This window comes from Calidris pugnax, unplaced genomic scaffold, assembly GCF_001431845.1.
Source record: "Calidris pugnax isolate Ruff unplaced genomic scaffold, ASM143184v1 scaffold593, whole genome shotgun sequence".
Classification (NCBI taxonomy): Eukaryota; Metazoa; Chordata; class Aves; order Charadriiformes; family Scolopacidae; genus Calidris; species Calidris pugnax.
In genome coordinates, this window is record NW_015092181.1 from 354,132 (window position 1) to 375,970 (window position 21,839).

At 38.4% G+C, this 21,839-nt stretch overlaps 1 protein-coding gene across 1 annotated transcript in view; it reads left to right on the forward strand.

Moving 5' to 3' along the window:
- Positions 1-21,839, forward strand: part of ABCC8 (ATP binding cassette subfamily C member 8) — an 88,652-nt gene that overhangs the window by 17,543 nt on the left and 49,270 nt on the right. The window contains exons 3-8 of the mRNA XM_014962246.1: positions 31-273; positions 2,179-2,367; positions 8,974-9,138; positions 11,167-11,322; positions 17,296-17,430; positions 18,845-19,007. Of these exons, the coding sequence (XP_014817732.1) occupies positions 31-273; positions 2,179-2,367; positions 8,974-9,138; positions 11,167-11,322; positions 17,296-17,430; positions 18,845-19,007 (1,051 nt within the window). The remainder of the gene's footprint in view (positions 1-30; positions 274-2,178; positions 2,368-8,973; positions 9,139-11,166; positions 11,323-17,295; positions 17,431-18,844; positions 19,008-21,839) is intronic.

Genomic DNA, 21,839 nt, shown 5'->3' on the forward strand with positions numbered 1-21,839 from the left:
TGATTCTTTCATTATTTTTCTGAATTTCAGAGGTATGTTTTCTTCAAAACTCCTAAAGAAGTTAAACCTCCTGAGGATCTCCAGGACCTTGGCGTTCGATTCTTACAACCGTTTGTGAATCTGTTGTCCAAAGGAACATACTGGTGGATGAATACGTTCATCAAGACTGCCCATAAAAAACCAATAGACTTGAAAACCATAGGAAAGCTTCCCATTGCGATGAGAGCTCTGACCAATTACATTCGCCTTAATGAGGCCTTTGAAGCACAGAAGGTATGTAAAGCATGGAATTATGTCCATCTGCTTACTCAATGCTTATGTTTTTCATTACTTTTTATGCTAAAGGAAAACATAAAATTATATAAACAGACATGATGCAATTTAAGTATCCATTAGCATAGCTTTCCATATACAAAGAGATCACATACTCAGTTGTACCTCATACAAATAATGGGATTTATCTACCTAAACATGTGTGTCAAGCACACTGCTGGTTAAATGCGTGTAAAATCCATATGGCCTCTATTTTGATGTGGAAAGTAATTACAGACTGTATTCACTGCACACCATTATCATTCTTCCTAATAAGACCCTGGAATCATTCAATTACACAGTCAATATTAATGAGGCCTTGCAGGACTGTTTTTTCCACGGTATTTTGGTTACAGTTTCTCTGCAGGAGAATTCAGGGGTGAAGCTACCTCAGCTCAAATTCTAACACCCTGACTGAGAGTACTCAGGATTTTGAGAGAAGTCTTTTGCATTCTGTCTAAAAAGATCATAGGTTTCCAGTCTCTGTGTTTGCAGCAAAGCAAAACCTGTCAGTTCCCTCTCTCCTTTTTTTCTTTCTCTCCCAGCAAGCCACAAACCAGCACGCTTACTTGATCCTTACTAAGGGTAGGAAAGAAATCGTGGTTCTTGTTGTGAAGTGAAAGAGAGGACAAATTAATGCTTTTTTCTTACTCCATAAAACCAAATGAAACAATAAACGTAGCTCAAGAATTTCCGGGCCCAGAGATTGGTGGTGAATGGAGTTAAATCCAGTTGGCAGCCAGTCACATGTGGTGCACCTCAGGCTTGGTTCTCTTTAACATCTTCATCGATCTCGATGAGGGATTGAGTGCACCCTCAGTAAATTTGCAGGTGACACCAAGTTGGGCGGGAGCGTCAACCTGCTGGAGGGTAGAAGGGCTTTACAGAGGGGTCTGGACAGGCTGGATCGATGGGGTGAAGTTCAACAAGGCCAAGTGCTGGGTCCTGCACTTGTGTCTCAATAACCTCAGGCAGTGCTACAGGCTGGGGGCAGTGTCTGGAGAGCTGCCTGGCAGAAAAGGACCTGGGGGTGTTGGTCGAGTGTTGGCTGAACATGAGCCAGCAGTGTGCCCAGGTGGCCAAGAAGGCCAACAGCATCCTGGCCTGGATCAGGAACAGTGTAGTGAGTAAGACTCGGGAGGTGATGGTCCCCCTGTACTGGGCACTGGTGAGGCCTCACCTTGAGTACTGTGTCTAGTTTTGGGCCCCTTACCACAAAAAAAAGACATTGAGGTGCTGGAGCGGGTCCAGAGAAGGGCGACAAAGCTGGTGAGGGGTCTGGAGAATATGTCTTGTGAGGAGAGGCTGAGGGAGCTGGGGTTGTTCAGCCTGGAGAAAAGGAGGCTGAGGGAGACCTTCTCGCTTTCTATAACTACCTGAAAGGAGGGTGTGGAGAGGTGGGAGTTGGTCTGTTCTCCCAAGTGACAGGCAATAGGACTAGAGGAAATGGCCTCAGTTCTCCCAAGTGACGGGCAATAGGACTAGAGGAAATGGCCTCAAGTTGTGCCAGGGGAGGTTCAGATTGGATACTAGGAAAAATTTTTACACTGAAAGGGTTATTAAGCATTGGAATGGGCTGCCCAGGGAGGTGCTTGAGGCACCATCCCTGGAGGTATGCAAAAGATGGGTTGACATAGTGCTTGGTGACATGGTTTAGAGATGTGGTTTTTTGTTTTTGGCAGAGTTAGGTTGATGGTTGAACTAGATGATCTTAAAGGTCCCTTCCAACCTAGACAATTCTATGATTCTATGATTGCAACTGGTTGTTAATGAATTAAAGCAGAGATCAAAATACCAATGATCTATCAAATCTGGGGTTAATATATAACATAATCCTTACAATTGTTTTTTTTTAATTGTGAACAGAACAAAAGGTCAGCGTCTCCACAAGGATCCAGATCAATTTGGCGTGCTCTCTGCTGTGCTTTTGGAAGACCCTTACTTCTCAGTAGCACATTCCGTATTCTGGCTGACTTGCTTGGATTTGCTGGTCCGCTCTGCATCTCTGGGATTGTGCACAATGTTGGAAAAGGAAATAACACCATCCGCCCACAGGTACTGTCAAAATGTCATAAAAATAGAGAAGTCAAAAAAGTAATGTTATGACTATGTATTATTTGGCCTCAGTAAAGAAAGTAACTCTGCAATGTATTTGTGAATGCTAGAAATGACAGTATATATGTACTTCCTATTATCCACTTTTATACCTTGATGGGGAGCAAAATAAATTACCCCAGCATCTAGTCAGGCTTGCATTCTGGAAAATAACCTTATTCAAGATAATGGTGAGGCATATCCAGAATCTCACTAGCATTGTAAGAACTTTAGGTCTTGAGTAGAGATTGAAACAAGTACGTGACTGAGTGCTTTTCAGAAAGGAAAAAGTATATTTTTAATAGGGTTTGCTTTTCATTTCCAAAAATGCGTGATGTCTAAGAGGATTAAAGCAGGCTTTTGTCATCACAATAAAATGCCAAGTAACTTAACTGTGACAAAGTAAGAATTTCCACTACTGTCTTTGGAGAGGTTGGTTTTGAAACACGAACTGAAACATATTTTTAAAGGATTCTACTTAAATGAGCGTTCCCAAGAAGAAGCAGGCATACTTCTTGATTAACTAGGAAAAAAAAAAAGACTCAAGAAGCATTTTCTCATTAAAAGGTGAGGTCACTCAGGCTGGATTTCTATGACAAAGATCAGTTTATTTCTGCAGCTCACATGCTGTTTGATATAAGGCTTTATTTCCAAAGTCTGTTGACACTAATGGAAATATACCCATTCACTCAAGTACACTTTGGATTAGATCCACTGTAAATATTGAAATATATCAGATGCATTGCAGAAAATTGAACAAAAGCCTCAGGCTAAAATTAATTGTTTATCCATTTTGCAATCCTTATCCTAACATTTGGAAACTTTAATATAGCAAGTAGATTCAATGGAAATGAATTAAGGCAGGAAATGAAAAAGTAAGACTATAGGACTATGTTGCAGCGAAGTACTGTGGAAGCTTTTGAGCTCTGCTTCTTGATAATTTGTTTAGGACGCTGTTTCGGTTGAATTTTTAACAAATAACAATTTATGGATTAATCCATTTAATTTTCCTATTAAAGCGTCAGCTAAAGTTTCTCTGTGAAAAAGCTCAGGTCTGGTCCAGATAGGCCCTTCACAGAGCCACATCCAGCCGTGACATCCTCACTGTCCCTAGCTAAGCTGTAGCCTCCTCATTGTTGTCATTTACACTGTCTGCAGTTCACCTAACAGCAATATTCACTGATGGTGATGGTCCACGAGTGACACTTAAGGATGTATTTTACCTTTGCGAAAAGGTCTCCAAGAGGCTTTTCCTTCTGTTTTGACCTGGTTTATACACATTGTTTTTCTGTTAAGAGGCTAATTACCTTTACATTTTAAAATTGCTTTTGCTGGATTAGATGAATCTAAAATGTATGAAGGCTTTTGATTCAAACTGTCTGTAAACACACCAGGGTGTTCAGGAAAACTCCCACATGTATGAACATACCTAGACTACTGGATCTACGGCAGGGAAAAAGCATAGACCAGTTCTACTAGCAATGTTACACCTTTACTTGTAATGAGTCGAAAAGGAGAACCTTGCCTTTATGTAGCTCTCAGGAGCAAGCAATGGTGAGAGAAACACTGTCTGATGAACGCAAAAATAAACTGAGATAAAATGTGGTTTGTGTCTGATGTGCTGCTGAGTTTGAGGGCATTGGAAAGAATTGCTATACAGCGAGACAGAATCGGACAAGCAAAGTAGCTGTGAGCACAGCAGGGAGTGTCTTTCACCCATCCCTTGAAGTGACATTTCTCCATTTCAAATAGTTTAGATTCAGATGTTGTAATGAGTCAACTGTATCTTTCAAACAGAAATTCTGTTTGTGAAACTGAAGGCAAAGAGGTAAGTCCTAAGACATAATATTTTCTCTATTCTTCGGGCCCTTTGTGACAGATATAAACTGCTTTGGAGCTGGAGATCTGAGATCACATGGTATCACAGGCAGTGTTAACTGCTTTACTTAGTGCTGCAGTTAGACCATGACAGCGTCTTGAATTCTGTCACGCTCTTCATGTTTATTTATAACTGTGGTATCAATATTTATGGCCACCCCAGAACGTTCTTATGACATGAATTTCTCTGGGTGTTAATCATTTCACACCGAAGAAGAGACTGACAGAACGATAACCTTTATATTTTGCTGGTAGTATCTCCCACATTGCGAAGTTAGGATTAGCAGTTTCGTTAGTTAGGAAAATCTGCTGACATAATACATTCAAATGATATAGCAAACCTATAGACTCATTATTTTAAAAGTTCTATAAGTCATAGGTCCCAGTGTAGCAAAAGGCCCGATACTGAGATTTAAGACTCTGTGAGCGTAGGGTCTTTCAGTATTTAAATATTGGCCTTTTAGTCAGCCTTTTACTGCTTAGAGCCTACTGGCGCTTTTTAAAAGTGGTACTATCGTGAAGTTGTTGGGAAGGTGGGAAACTGAATAACCCTAAAGTTATTTCTGAAAATAAAACATCTAATTAGTTCCATCAGCTTCTCAGACAAGGTTGTTTGTCTTCTATGCAAAGGTTTAGTAGATGTTCAATTTTTTCCTTGTATTTCCTGCAGATGGACAAGTGTACTTAGACAACTATTGTAGTTTAAACACATAGATGCTCAGTTACTTTGTAAACCACAATGGCCCAATCCTGCATCTGAGACTTGGCAAATATCTTGGTACTTTCATCGAATGTGTGTGATGTTTATCTATGTATGTTACTCCTCCTTTTCTCTCAAGTGAGTGCTAGAAAAAATATGGAGAGTATTCATCTCACTTTTCCTCCTTGTTTATTATATAATGATTCCATGTGAATCAACACTGCACCAAAATCTCCTTGCTAGAAAATTATGATTTGTCAAAACATGATTATGTAAAAAATTGTGTTCTTTTGCATACAGTAAAAAATGGTATTAGCTGCAGTAATTAGCAGTGCTAGCCAGAGGTATTTTAGGACAGCACTGAAATTGTGTTGTGTCTGCTACTGCCCTTGATATGATACAGCATAGTCTGTAACCTTCTTGGTTCATGATTGGGATAATGCTTTAGCCTTTATATTTGCTGTCATGTTATTATCTCTGATAATCACGATTTCCCAGTTTTGAAGACTTGTATGTTGTTCTACCTTTGCCTTCATAAGAAGCTTTTTTCAGGTTTTAATGTGTTATAGAGGTGCCAGGTTTTCCTGGATGACCCTGTATTGAAATAAAAAGAAATCCTAATGAAGAACTGCTATAATAACAGCTGACCTGAGAAAGGGTAACTCAAAGGAAAGATTCTCACTGTTGCAAGTCAACAAGATATGTCTGAGATGAAAACATCACACATGTAAATGATCCTGGGTTTCCCAGAAATGTTCAAAAAAAAAAAGAAAAAACCAATACCAAGTTTTGCAGTTATACTGTTTTGCATTCTATTTTGTATTTGAAACTACACTGCACAGGAAATAATAGGTGGCTCTTAAACATTAACAGATAAACACCAGGAGCAGTTCTTCCACCGTACATGTGCCTAGTGCTTTATGCTCATGAGCATACATATTAAAGAGTCTGAAAGATAAATTGGATGCATCTAATTGGCCATGGACTCACCCAATTTTTGAATTACTCTTCATTTCTGTTGTCAAGGCCTTAAACGTAGCTCAGGGGAAGACTTGGTTGTACTTGTAATTTTACAGACCTCTGTTTTATGTTTTCTGAAGCTTCCAGGCTAAACGTAGAGCCTTGAGTCTTCCTTCTTATTCTTCAGATTTACAGCAAGAATAAATTTACAACCAGAGTTACAGCTTGCAAGGGTCAAATGCAAGTTAACCTGATTGGAAAAGCTGAACTTGTAAGACTGTAAATAATCTGGGAGACTGACTTTTACTGTACCATACACTTTTGTCTATGGTGTGTAATGCTGCTGTAACCTATTGGAATGACTATGGAATAAGTAATCATTTAGGTCTTAATCCTTCTAAGATACAAATAAGTAAAACTGTGGTTGAATGTCTCTTATCTAAACATAATTGCTGTCGTATACTATAATTGTTCAGAGTTTAGCACTTGATAAAGATTTAAAGAAACAAGTATCACAGAATCACAGGATGATATGGGGTTGGAAGGGACCTCTGGATATCATCTAGTCCAACCCCCCTGCCAGAGGAGGTTGCACAGGAACGTGTCCAGGCAGGTTTTGAACATCTCCAGAGATGGAGACTCCACCACCTCTCTGAGCAGCCTGTTCCAGTGTATGCCCAGCAATTGCTTGTGTTCTATTGATTTGACTTTGAAGACTCCATATTCTTGAATGCTTTCTCTGAGGGCTACTTCCTTATTTAATTCAGTGGCCCTACAGACTGCAGAAAGGGTTATATACATTAAATCCCATTGAAGTCAAAGTACCTAGCTGAATTGGAAAATATTATCGGCTAACCATTTACCTTTGAGAGCAGGAAATAAATTACTGAATGAAATAGGTTTTTATTTCCTATTTTCAAAGCATGAAACTCAGCACTGTTGAATGTCACTGGAAATTTTCCATGTTCTTTTAAGTGCTCAGTCTGTACACTTAATAAAAGTAGTATATGACGGTCAAGTTGCCTCCTTATGGAAATAAGGAACATTTGCATGAACAAAGAATTACAGACTGGAATAATAATTATTTGCTTTTCTTTGTGTCCAGCCTTGGTCTGAATCTCAGTAGCTTGTAAGAAATGTCACATAAGTGGGAAAAGGGAGTCAACCTAAGAAATCCACACAAGTCCGTCTGTGTTGTGTAGCAGACTGAAGTCCTTTGATGGCTTACTTTGGCCAATGTTTGAAGAAGAATCAATAACAATTTATTTGGAAGTGATCAGATATTTATGGAGAATGGCTCTGGTGCTGGTGAATTACCTCCCAGGCAGCTCAACAGATGGTTAAACCGTTGCGTGGACAGATCAGACCGGTTTCCTCTCAAGAGAAGGAATATTGTTCTGTGAGGTGGCAGGCAATGGGTCAGGAAACTTGTACTGGATGTATTCTTGTAAGCATGCACTCTTCTCATGGAGTAAAACAACTAATCCTTTCAAAAACAGTTTTGCTCATTGTCTTGTTTACAAAGGTAGGCATATATTTCTCGGCTTTTACGCCTATACATTCCCTTACTGATGTCAAGGGGCAAGATGGTGTGCCTACTACAGCAATGGCAGGAGCAATCGTGAATGTCAAAAATGGAGTAAAAAGAGATGGAAAAAGTATCCTGAGGCTATGGTTCCTCAAGAACATGAAGTGACCTGTTAAGTTACCACTGCTGGAAGGACTTGCTTTTCCTTCTTTCACGTTCCTTGTCACCCCTGCTCCTGTTCCCTCCTTTGCTCCAGCTCTGGCACCAACGGGACACCTTTGTGGTCTGATTCAGCCATTAAAGTAAAAGAAAAGTAGCAAAAAATTTTTCCTGGGCTGATTTATTTTCTGCCAGCGATTCAAGTTCGCTCAGGAAGGGTTCCAATAAGCTCCCAAACTAGTGCACAGTAAGCAACAGGAGGATGCTGCTTGGAGCAACCCAGGCGCAATTAGGTGTAGGGAGAAGTCCATTACTCTTTCAGCTGGCTCAGCCTCATCTTAGAAAAGCACAGCTTTAAAAACTTAAAGCCTTTAAAAAAGGCATTAAGTTTAGCCTCTGTATTGACTTGTTGTATGGGGTTTGTGTAAACAGCTGCAAGGTGAAGATCAGATCTAATAAAATGTACAGACAGTGAGAGTTTTTGAAATATAGTTTAAGTGATACAGCAGTCTTGAAAATGTCATCAGCAAAGAAACTGTAGGCAAGAAGAAATGTGCTGAGGAAGGAATACAGCAGTAGTGTAAATGAAGCCCTCTGAGAGGGAATAGAAGTAGGCCTCTTCCTAATTTTGCCTTTAATGGCAGCATAAGCCAGCAATCAAAATTTAGGAGCCTAGGGGAGAAAGAGGAAGGCAGGGACGCTTCAGTTTCAGAAGGCTTTCCAAGGCAAGCCACCCTCTCAACTAGCTGTGGCACCAAAGGTGTCTGCTTCTTACATGGAATCCAGAGTAAATGCACTGCTTTCGCAGTAAAATATAGACATGCTTCAAAATGCACTTTGGTGACCTCATGAACTTGCTAGGAGCTAATGACCATAAATAAAATTACTGAAAAAGCCTGTTGGATGCTGCAAACAGAAATAATGTGCATAGTTCCAAGAGTTGGAGGGATGTGTTTTCAGCAAGTTGGGAAGGTCATTTTAGTGCTCAGTAACCTGAGGGGCTAGAATAAGGAGACTAAATTCTCCAAAAGAACGTTAACTAATCCATTTTGACAATGGGCAATGTGTATCTTTTAGCAAATGACCATATGGGGTTGCTCAAAGTGTCCTAGAGTTTTGGAAGGGTATCAGAAATCCTATAAATGTTATTCTGCATTTAAATAAAGCTTGCTGAGCTGGGACATTATATGCCTGTTCCCTTGAACTGATAAACTGTGAGGTTTCAGGTAAGGTTGGGAGCACTTTCAAAGTAATAAACTGATTATCTGTGCTTATTAATTATGCAAAACTAGTAATTAAATTACCATTGCAACTAATTTCTAATTTTCTTTTTTTTTTATAGACTAAAATTCTTGGTGTTTTCTTTATTTCATCTCAAGAGTTCCTGTCCAATGCTTATGTTTTGGCTGTACTCTTATTTTTTGCCCTTTTATTGCAAAGGACATTTCTCCAAGCATCATATTATGTTGCTATTGAAACAGGAATCAACTTGAGAGGTGCAATACAGGTAGCCAATATATTACTAATTAACCTATTTTCATACAACCATATTTGTATTTATAAATACAAGTTATAATTATAGTTATTCGATTCTGAAACGCTTCTCCTGAAATGTATTGAATCTAACCATTGCCATTAAACATTGTGTTAACTTAAACCTGTATTCTCTTTTCTCTGCATCTTATTTGATGATTTTATATAAACATTTATTTATAATATTAGTGCTGTATTCCTCATTAACTTTGAGCATAAATTTGCTGACAGTAGAACTGAATTAAACTTTGGAAATAATTTGGGTTGTGAACTACCCATCTCCCATCTCAAAGGCATGTTTTTGTAATGTCCCATGCAAATAATACAGCTTTAAAATGTCCTGTAAGTTTACTTTTGGCAAAAAGGATGGCTTGTATTCCCAATGCATGCAGTACTGTCTTATTCTATGGGTCATGCCACAAAAATCTGCCAGGCCTTGAGGAGTCTGTAATTACTGAACATAAGTAAGATTGGTAAAATTGAGTCCATAATCATTGTATAACTGTGAACAGCAGATCAAAGTTCTCTGTGGTATACAAAGATCTGGGCCTGGAAACGAGAGAACTGGGTGTAAGATTACAATATGATATTGCCCAGTGCACTGGCTGAAACCTACCCTCTGACAGCTTGAAAGACAACCTTATAAGTTATGCTATTTATCCACTGAATGACATAGATCCTGTGAGACTTTGTGTGATAGATGGATGCTTTCAATGGCAGTGTAATTGTTTAATCCTCTTTTGATCTTACACTTGGAAGCACTTGTCAGCTGCCAGACTTCAGTATTCCATCCATTGTTTTTCCCTTGTTAGAGTGAAGTGGAAACTTCCTAAAGATATAAAAAATAGACCCAAAATATATATTAAAAAATTGCATGTCTTGTATCAAGCAGAAGAGCTGCAACTAGCTACAAAATTATATGGACCACAGGAAGTATAAAAGGGAAATTGTTGTAAAATAGCTCTAGATTAATTTTGTTTAAGAAAAGCTTGCATTCTCTGCACTGGATGTTACACAGAGGCCCGGATAACGCCAGCAGTCAGACCATTCAAATTGGAAAATTTCTAGCCATCTCTGTAAGCAGCAGAATTAATGGAGGTCTCTGTGCCAGTATTTTTATACATTTTTTTCTGATAATTTTTCAGTTTTCTTTAAATGTTTTCTCTCTTTTCTTCCCTTGTGTAAACCTGCACCTGTTCAACGTGTCCTTTATGACATTATGCCTCACGGTGGACAGTTGGCACTTGATCTGAAACCACTTACTGAATCAGGGGCCTTCCTGTCAGCTAAGTCTTATGGCAGCAAAGCATCACTGTGTAGCCTTTTACCAAACCAGCTGGTAAAAGTACACTTTCATTATTGTGTATTAAATTATTTTTCTACGTGGTGCCTGGTTCTGTACTGAGGCAACTATTTAATTCAGTATGGAATTGGACCTGTTACATTAGTTGTCTGTGAATTAAACTTGGTAATGGGACTGAGCACTCCAGCCAAAACATAGCAACGTTCTCAGCCGGCACATGGGCTGAGGTTGTATGGGAGCTGAATCAATTGCCAGAGAAAAATAACAACAATTGTAACGTATTGACTGTTATATATTGAATGTTATAATATATTATTTATTAGCGCTAGTTACAGCAAGGCAAGTAGTTACAGCAAGTCCATGGAGAAGCTGGACTCTAAGTAATAGTGGCTAATATGATTAATGGGCATGTTGGGCAGTAACGGTTTCGTTGTCTTACTCATCCACGGGGATGCAAAAAGGGAGTACTAAGACAACCATTATGTACCTAATTACACTGTGCTTTTTGTGGCTGAACAGTTAGACAGTAGCTTAACATTTTTCGTTTTTCGTAACACAAAAGGCCAAACTTTAAACTCTTAATTCAAGTTACTGGGAATGTTGGTTTCCCTCAGTGTGCAGGACTATGCCTGTGTTTTAGATGGAGCTAGAAAACTGATTTTATTTCTATATGCTAACACCTTTTGATCTCTCTTCCAGACAAAAATATACAATAAAATTATGCAGCTTTCAACCTCTAACATGTCTATGGGGGAGATGACTGCAGGCCAGATCTGTAACCTGGTTGCCATAGACACAAATCAGCTGATGTGGTTCTTTTTTCTCTGCCCTAACCTTTGGGCTATGCCAGTACAGGTAAGGAGGTTGAACGTGCTTTTACTATTAAAGTGGCATCTGCTGTAGTGATTGATGATTGGTTATGAGTTTCATGGAAGTAGAGATATTAAAGAAGTTAAAGAATAACTTGAAATAAGATTTTAAGCCATTAATATATAGAAACATTGTAGGTAATGTATTTCACATCTCTGACAGGACTCTAGGTATTTAGGATTGCATTAGGATCTTGACTGCTCCCTTACATGCTTTGCATTTATAACAAAAATTTATAGGGTACAGCAGATTATGTTATTCCATTGCATTAATTTATTATATCAGTGGAGTCATGTATTGCAAGCATTTGTCTTCTGAATCCCAACAGAAGCAAGAGAAGCAGCAGTTTATTCAAAAATATGATCACTTAGAGATGAGCCTCTGGACATCCCTTAAAACTACCGCTGCCTCATGGATGACAAATTCTAGCGTGCAAAATTCCATAGATTCATTTGTTATATGAAATAGTTTTGCTACTTTATCCTCTTTGGTGTCTTTGTCGTTTCCTGTCTCTAAACACCGGTCTTATCCCTTCCATCTCCTTTCCCACGTGCATGACATGGGGCACATCACTGTTTCGAGTCACGCTCAATCACCAGTGACTCCTGTTTCCATGTCCTGTAGCTGTGTAATACCCAAGGAAGTACAGCCATCTTATCAAGGCTGTAAGATAAGGAAAGCAGAGTCCCGTCTTAGAAGATCCTTTCTTGATTGATTTAAATTAATCTAAGCCTGTTCTCTTACTGAAGCAGGAGTTTGTATGCGGTGTCCAACATAGAAACATGGTATTACCTCCTTCATTGTACCAGCTTTATAGATTGTTTATTCTGTCACATGAAATACTGAAAAACAAATATGATTAAAACTAAGATTTTTTTTCAGTGAGTTAGTATTCCTCTGACTCTGTGAAGTGGTCAGCCTTGGATGACCATGTCATTAAAGTTTATGCTGGTAAGAGCAGACACAGAGTAGCAGAAGATCAGAGCAATCTCAGTACAACCTTGGATCATTTTTCAAAGTTCATGCTTACTGAAATATTGGAAAAATGCAAATTACTTAATTTGGAAGAGCCAGTACTTAAACCATAGAAATTTCCTGCACTTCCATTTAGGAATTTCCTGAGAAAACTGACAGTAAGGCACGTAGTTTCATCAGATCTTAATACAGTACTCTGCAATTCTTTCTGTTTTCTTCCAACTACTCGGTGTATTTTTGTTGAGACTGTGTCGGTGCTAAAAGCCAATACAAACAAAAGAGGCAAGAGAGTGTTAATTCACTCAGTATTTTCTAAAAGTATCATTTATTTATTTATAAAACTCCGTTGTATTCATGTCACAAAGGTGGTCTGATTCCAGCATTACACAGAGGCTGGTTTGGCTTGCGTGGAAGTCAGCTGCCAATAATTGACTCATCAATTTTGCATTTTGAGTTGCCTGCTCTTGTCCAAAAATGAAATAATTTTCAGGAGACTGTATATGGGCTGCAACTGGCAGATCATCTTTCCAGTCAGTTTCTAACATGGCCTTAGGTGTTCCTGTGTCCATCAACATCTGATACTAGTGATTTTTCTTCCATAAGATGTTGAGCATATAAGAATACTACATTGAAAAGCTGGGGATGGGGAAGAAAAACCAGCCGTTCAGGGGATTATATAAATGATATGAATGTCCTTCAAAGAGTCAGGTGCTATGCTGCTGGCCATCAGGAGACCTGGATTCTTTTCTGACAATAAAGATACATATGAGGATGGAGTGGATTTTATCGCTGTTTCTGTCAAAAACAAGAGGGTGTTGGCAAGCTGCTATAGATTATATGAGCAAGTCCTCCTTTGTGATGGACTTAAAATCATCTGATTGCATGGTAAGCCAGGCTAACTTCCTAACCTTGGAAAAAAAAAACCAAACCTGTTTTATTTGTTTTCCCTGAAATTGTTTTTTTCTTCACTGAGGAAAACACTGGGGAGGGGCAACACAGGTCCTTCTTCATTGTCAGTGATAGTGGGGCTTTGAATGTGTCTTGTGTCCTGTTGTGTAGTCTCGTTTTTTGGGGAGTATTTGTTCCCTGGAAAACCAAAACCAAGTAGTGTCCTCTTGAAATGCCCTAGGAGTCTTCACAGTTTTGCTATATGTGTTTGAAACATAGTATGTTAATATATGTCTTCTTGTACCTCTGTGGTAGTGAGGGGTAGATTGCTTCCAAGAGTGAAACAGGACCTGCAGGAAAAAGACATCTTCGGTAAAGTTCTCACTAACCCCAGTGAGAGTTGTGTAAAGCCTCACATTGGGATAGTGAGCACATTAGGATAGGTCAGCAGCTTACCAACATGAGTTGGCTTTTTTTAGCCAGGCTTTCATGCCTCAGGTTTGCATTTACTCTACACGTGAGATCTGTTAAAACATTAAGACCCAAAATGATTTATATTTATATGGTTGAGTATGATTTGTACTTATATATCCTAGTCATATTTATACAAGTCGTAGTGTGGCTGCACTCATACAGTATTTTATGCAGGAGTGTAGCTGCATTGGATATAGACTAGTTTTCCTGATCTACTCTGGAGAGGCCTATAGCCAGTTAAAAACATTTTACTTTCTAGAATTAAAAAAAGGGTGATTAATATAGCAATTATCAGCAGGAAGTTTTCAGAAAGAAACTTGACTTACTTTTTAGCATCAGGATGGTTTCCCTGAAGTGATGGGAAACAAAAAAATGGGAACCAGATTATTTTTTTTTTTTTTTCATTCTAATTGCAAAAGCAAAGACAACTATAATGAAAATAAACTGAAATGAAATATCATATGAAATATTGTTAGAGGTTGACAGTTTGTTAGTAGTAGTTTGAGTAGTAAGGTATTTTTTTATCTGTTGACAAGAAGTACCCTGCAGTAAGAGGTCAGTGATTCTATATTGTAATGATATTGCTTAAAGAGGCATGAAGCCTTAAGAAGAGTCCACCCCTTTAATGGCAATGTTTAAGGTCCAGTTATTCCCTAGGCTTAGTCTCCATTGTAAGTCTGTTAGTAAAACAGGCTATGTAACAGGTACCAATTTCATCTACACGTTTTGTAAGACCACTCTGGCAGCTCAGTGTAGAGAGCGCTTTAGTGCAACTGAGAACTTAGCAGATTTCATTGCATATTCTCCAACAACATCTTGCTCTAATGTGCCAGAAGTCACAGACTCATAAAGTATTTCCTGACAGTCTGCTGAAAATATGATTACATTTGCATTAAAATTCACCCTGCAATGCTCCTTAGCAGATCAGGACTCTCAGTGTCAAAGCGTGCTCCTGTTTTGGGGGTGGTGCACGCGTTGCAAAGCACAAATCAATGAGTCACGGTGGTCACGAAGGTTTCTCCAAGACATGTTTCCGCAACACTCATTCAATACCTTGTTTTGTGAGGCAGTGAAAGCAATTACTGGATGATTGAGAGATGGCTAATAAAAAGTTGAACCAGCTTTGTTATTATTTTAAACAGGTTTTTAATTGTTTTGTAGCTCTTAGCCCAACAATCAGCATTTCAGCATCTGCTGTGGATTTTGTAACTATCCTCGACTTAGAAGACCTAGTCATTCATAGCAAGTTTGGATTTCTATACAGTTTAGAAAATTTGAGCCCCATCTTTGTCCGGACTGGAGTCAATAGGAGCTTTATCATTGCCTTAAGTTACTGTTTGAAGGCCATTGAAATCCGTGAAAAGAGGCCTGGGGATACCCATCAATTGAAAGATGCTGTCAGCAGGCTTGGCTCAAACCCTGGGAGAAAAATGAGGCCCTGTAAAGGCTTCCCCCCCGTCTCCATTTTATAAACACCGTTGTTTGATTTCATTGTGATTATTAAAAACTCCTGTATTCTCATATCTCTGGTTCATTGGCAGGGAGAGCTTACAGTTGTAATGAAAGGACATTTGTCTCTTTCAAAACTGGCCACAAAGCAGTTTCTGGCTGAAAGTATTTACTACCTCAAATAAATAATCAAGACAAAATAACCAGAGCTATTGGTGAGTTTCTTGCTCGTGATATATATCTCTGGCAGGTAGGAGCTTTGGGATTTTGATGAAAGGGAAACAGTGTGTTTCATTAGACGGTTTTTTAAAAATATGATCGTTACCTTCTCAGAAATATTAATGAGAGTCTTTCCATCTGCCAGATACTGTCCTCCAGCAGTTCAGCGATTATCTACGTGTCTATTATTGACTGTGTAGTATGTGGTATGATAAATATAGAATTACTTGCAATAATGCTTACAGATTTCAGCACTTTTCAGGTGCAGGTATTCCCATACTTAAATTGAGAATATAGATGTTTGTCCCACACATGATGAATATATTTTAAAAGTTTGCCCTTATTGCAACAGAAAGATAAAAATGGGATCATTTTTAATCTATTGAAAACAGAATTTTTATTGCAAATAAAATGCAATAACTTACCCTTTCAATAGCCAGGATGGGAAAAAAAAGCCATCAACAAACCAGCTGTGAGCTGGCAACTCCCTCAGGACCCAGTAGCTAGAATAGCTTTCCCCGTGTCTATATGAGAAACTGAGGCTCTGGTTCTAGAACCAGCTGGTCCCATAATGTCCTTGACAATCAGCTAGCAGTGGGGAAAAGCAGAGGGTCAGTGTTCCACATTGACTCTATATTTTTGAACATCTCTTAACTGTGCACTGTTCAATGCTTTCCTGTATTTTGAGTGGAACTAAGGATTATTTTTTTTCTTCATGGAAACACCCAATTCCCATAAATATGTGTGGGAACAGATGGGCTTATGGCTACTGAGCTCTGAAATGATGGAAGATCATGCTTCCATGAAGGTTACGAGAGTACGCAGATATGCAAATAGAGCAAGAATAGTAGATAATGCTTTAAGGAAATTTCCGATTTTTTTTTTTCATTAAGGGAAATGAGGTATGAAATTAACTTTGTCATTATGTCTTTGGATTTATTTATCAGCTTATATTGATAAATATATAAATTATCAGTGCTCCACATTGTTCAACAGCCATTAGAATAGTGGTAATTAACATTAGTATCTAGTACGTCTTGTTTGTGTTTATTGAGCTGCTACAGTATCCCTTTCCATCCAAATTGTGGCTCTCTAGATTCTTACTTACCCAAAGAAAAGCCTTTTATTCCTAAGCTGTTTCTCTAATTTTTGTTTAACAGTCATCGCTAGTTAGGTACTGTGCATCGTTAAAACAATTCCTTGCAAGTTTATGTTTGAGTTTGTTTGAACTGGAGAATCTTAGTGATGTGATTTATCATGTTCCTTTTTTATGTACTGTACAGCAATAATGTCATGTTAACATTTACAAGATCAGTTGTATTTTTTAATAGTATTTCATACTAGCTTCTGTAATAAGCAAAGGAGCATTCCTTCTTTGTGGAAGTCCCATATAGTGTAGACTAGTGATTTCTGATCGAACTGGGAGATGTAATTTCTTCCCCAGTGTAAAAATGCTTAAATGTTAGAGGGGAAAAAAAGATCACAAGTCACAGAAAATGCATGCTGTGTCATCTGCCGAATGGGGAAAATATTTCATAGTGACTGTAAAGGGAATATCTCAATGTGTGACTTGGAAATATTTTAAAATAACTTTTAAATTCCATTTGAAGTTTCTTTTTTATCATATAAATGTATTTATTTCTAAGTAAGGTTATTTTAAATAGCTGTGAGAGTTACATTATAGAAGATATGCAAATCTTTGCAACCTTCTACTGATCATAATGGGGGTCCATGAAATGGAAATACACAGAATCTACTCTGCTGGAGAATAACGCGAGGTGGATGTGTTTGGTTCTCTGATGGAGCCCCACTGTGCCAGCACTGCAGAATGCACGACGTTTGGGGTGGGGTTAGCTGCAGTGGCTGTCCAGTTACTCTGTGATCGGTCATCGTGGTGCATACACAAAGTGAAGCCATCCCAAACCTTCCCCTCACTTTCTTTTCTCCCGACAGATAATTGTAGGCATTCTTCTGCTCTACTACCTTCTTGGAATCAGTGCCTTAATTGGAGCAGCAGTAATCATAGTCCTTGCACCTGTTCAGTACTTTGTAGCAACAAAACTCTCACAGGCCCAGAGAAGCACATTGGTAAGTGTCTTCAAACTCATGCATGATATAAATATAACTTTTGGTAATTTGCATTGGTCTCTTTGGAATTGCAAAGCTAACCATGGACATTGACCAGGAAGTGATTCTCAAACATTTTGTAATGTTCAAGAATGTCAAGTTCAAGAATGTGAAAGCATAAGCAGTGAAAATGTAGGTTTGGGGAGTTACATTTTTCAGCAAGTATGTGTTTCCCTAAAAGTAAAAAAACTTAAGGTTTTTCTAACTTGCAAATGTAAATGATAAGCAATCACTGACTGAAATGAATGAATCGCGCAGGGCAAACTGTCCAAGGGGAAAGGAGGTAGGAATGTTGCATCCAAACTCAGACCTCAGATACATCATAGATGTGGAAATCTATAAAATCTATCACACTGATTTATTTAAATAACCTCTGGGAAGTCCTAACTCCTGCAGTATGCTTCTCAGCTGGGGACCTTAGAGGTCTGTTCAGTCACAAGCTGTTCCTTGATCCCTCCCTTGGCTTGTCTATAATTTGAGTTGCCTGCATCACTGCAGAGAGAGTTACTTTGGTTCATAGGAATCACCGTGTCCAGCTGCTCTCACCCTTCTCCGCACGCTCAGTGACTGTTGCACTTCCAAGGAAGCCATACACCCAGACAGCTTCCTGAAATCTCTTCCACAAGTTATGGGTGGTAATGAGAGTTATTTGTGCACCTTAATGTGTGAAAGTAATGCCTTCACATCAACAGTGTACACCCTTCTAGAAAGGTAGACAGCATTCATCCCCATAGCATCCAAGCAGCCAGTTAGCATCACCTAGGAGTTCCTGCAGATGGGAGCAGCGCATTGTGTGCTAGAAATGTCTCGCAACCTAATGTGGTACAAAGATCCTTGGTCTAGCCTGAAGATTGGAAGTGGCATAACTTCCAGTGATGCTTTACTGGGAGTATAGCTTTATGGGTGTATTATTGTGCCTGAGCCAGCTGGCCCTGCTCAGTCAGGGCTCCCTACGGGATCACAGCTTCTTGCTAATGTGGCCTTGCTGCTTTGAAGCTTGCCATCGATGTTTTCACATCAGGAAAAATGGCTGGGCAGAGTGGTGTGCCCACTCATAACTTGTCTGTGCGTTCTGATCTCCTCTGTACATTGTCAGTGTGCCTGTTGAAAATCCAGCCAGTGTGCTGGGCAGTAGAAGTCATGAAAGGCTGCCTTGCAAGTCATCGGAAGGCTGACAGAGCAGTAAAAATTTCAGTACAAATTATATGATTTAGGAGTGCAAACCAACTGTCTGTTCACATTTAAATGGACAGAACCAGTAAAGTGTAGCTGACTGATTATAAGGGGCTGCATAATTCTTTTGTGTGATCCTTATGCTTAAGGGACAGCTGCTTTAATTATACTCTTTAAGTAAATAGGTATGTAAATGTTGCAGGAGTACTCCAATGAGAGGCTGAAGAAGACAAATGAGATGCTTCGAGGCATTAAGCTCCTTAAACTCTATGCTTGGGAACACATCTTTCACAGCAGTGTAGAGGAAACGAGACAAAAAGAAATGACTAGCCTCAAGTCTTTTGCCCTTTATACCTCCATATCCAGTAAGTCTCTTCTTTCATTCTAATCCACTGTTCAGTTGAAGTGCTACTGCATTATTAGCTACTAATGAGTTTACCATTTCTCTATCGAGTTTGTTTCAGTTGCTTTAGGCTCTACTCCTCACTTTCCATTTAGTCAGACTTTCCATTCAATTCAGTAGAATTTTGCCTGTATGGGAAATATGCCTAAAAGAAAGTTAAGCATTAGCTTTTCTGGAGAAAAGCTTTTAAGGTATGAGCGTTTTACAGGGTAGCTACCTCAGCCAGCAATATTCTCCTCTGTAATATAGCATTCAGCTATATAATACAGCATTCAGGAGGAAGCCTTTGTTGATGTTTCTTTTTCTTTTCTTCCTGCATTTTGCAGAATACAGTGTATTGTTATATGTGACAGGAATTGCTTTTACATTGAAGCTAGAACAGATGGTACTTATATTTCCTTATTCAATGCTTGAATTTCTTATAAAAACAAGTGATTCTTCTGAACATTTCTATATCCTAAAAAGGTAAAATGTCATTCCATATGCAGATTCTTTTGTCTCATGTTATCTTTCAGGCTGCTTTAAGGCATTTATCATCCTTTTTAAAAAGACCTAGGGCCAATTGAACTCTGTATTTTAGGAGTTCATATGCAACACACATATAATTGCTACTTTAGAAATTATTAGTAAAGTCATATTGAATAATGCTATTCATATACTCTGTAAAGTTATTAACGAAATGGAAATTTTTAGTGAGAAGTATTCAAATGCCACAAGATACCTGTACAAATACCTTCTAGACTAATAAGAAAGGCTGCTCCTTAGGAAAATAACTTCCAATCTGATTAGTATTATTTGATTTTATTCACCCAAGAGACATGCAGCTGACTTTCTTCTCTGCAAAATGATCACAAAGGTAATGCACTCTGAGGGAAAGATCCTGATCCCACTGAATTTAGCTGACATTAAGTTGAGGTTTTCATTGACTTCTGAGACCAGAATTTCTCTCTGGGGTTCCTGAGCTCTCTGTGCTTGGAGAGTAGTTTCCATTTTGACATAAAACAGAATTTACCTGGAGCAGATTGTGTAAATGGAAACTCCATCCTACACCCAGATCAACACAGTCGGGCAGCCTTTGTTTGCACTGTGGCACTTTGTTTGCAATGTGGCATTAAAATCTATTTATAGTCAGAGCCACAGGTTCAGCTGGAGGACTGAAGGAGCTGTGGAGGCTTATTTGATATTTCAGTCTTCACAGTATCATTTGTAACAGCTACAAAAAAGCATATTCATCCCAAGAGAACTGACTATTCTGTAAAGAAATAGTGACATAAATATGAAACCATATTACTAAATATGTACTGATGCTTCTTGAAACACTTAATTTGCATTCTTTTTCATATTACTTTTTTCATAGTATTTTTTTCACATTACATTTTTGTGCATGTAAGACACAGTAGGTCAGCTTCTCAGCTGGGGTAAGCCAGTGCAGCTTTTTTATGTTGCTGTTGCATATCGTTTTGGCTTATAAAGAGTTCCTATAGTTTCAGCCTAGGAGTTCCTTACACCCTCTGTCTTTAGCAGAAACTATACTGATGTTTGCAAAATTGCACTTTAGCAGACTACATAGGTAAAAAAAATATAGGAGAATTTGCTGGGGTTTTTATCATAAGTATAAATAGAATGACAGGCATAATCAGCAGAAAGTGTCTTTGCTAATATGATCGTGAACTTATGATTTCATTTTTTTTAAGAAGAAAAAATTAAAAAGGCAGATGACAATGAAGATTTTATGGATTATCGATCAAGAGGAAGGGAGACACTTTCTAGAACAATAAGAAAGCAGAAATGAAAATGGTTTTTTATATACTTTTTTCAATGTACACTCTTGAATAGACTCTAGGATGCTTTTCTAAGTATGCTTAGCTGTTAACATGAATGAAAGAATTGGCTGGAACTACTTCTATTCATGAGGAATAGGTTTGCATTGGATTACAGAAAATATACCTACAAGTTTCAGGGCAGTGTTGGCTAGACCACAAGGAAATTCCATTTCAAGACCACATGGAAATTGGATCTCATCTGCCTCGCCCCTGTGTCTGGATCCAGTTTGTATGTATATGGAGTTGTTCATGTGTGTTAAAAGAGCTATTATAGGCATTAGCTCTTCCTATAATTTTAATGAAATGTACCCACCAGAATCAAAGCTGATAGTGACACCTTTGAGTATTGACAGTGAAGTTGTTAACTCTAGTAAAGAAGATTCCTATGTAACTTTTTTCATATTGATTGGTAAGATTATTCTATGTTCAGTTTTACAGGCTTAGTATACGTGGAGAAAGGAAGGAATGGTTTCCTATTTCTATGAATTTTTACCTAACCTGTCAGATGCAAAGTAACTCCAGGCTTTGTCACAGGAAAATAACAGTAGTTACTAACCTAAAATATTAAAAAATGACTGAAAACATTTTTCCCAGTTTTCAGTCTGCCTTTTTCCAGTAACAAAGTCGTTTTCATTGAATCTAATAAAACCAAAATTCTTAGCTGTGAACAAAACTTATGCTAGAAAACTTTTTATTACTCTGGACATCTGCATAATGGAAAAATAAAATTAAAAAAAACAAACACCAAAACAACCAAACTCACAAATTCCAGTGGCTCAATAAGCTCTTATTTGTTTTCTTGAAAGAAGATGTTTGAAGTGAAGTCCTTGTATGTACTTGTGATCTCACAGAATAGCAAAATTCAGATCAATTTATTGGGAGCCATGAAGTGACTCTAGCTGCCTGAACTGCAGCAGGCTTTGCCAGCTCTACAGTATATTTGATCTGTCCAGGTTTGTATTTGACAGGTA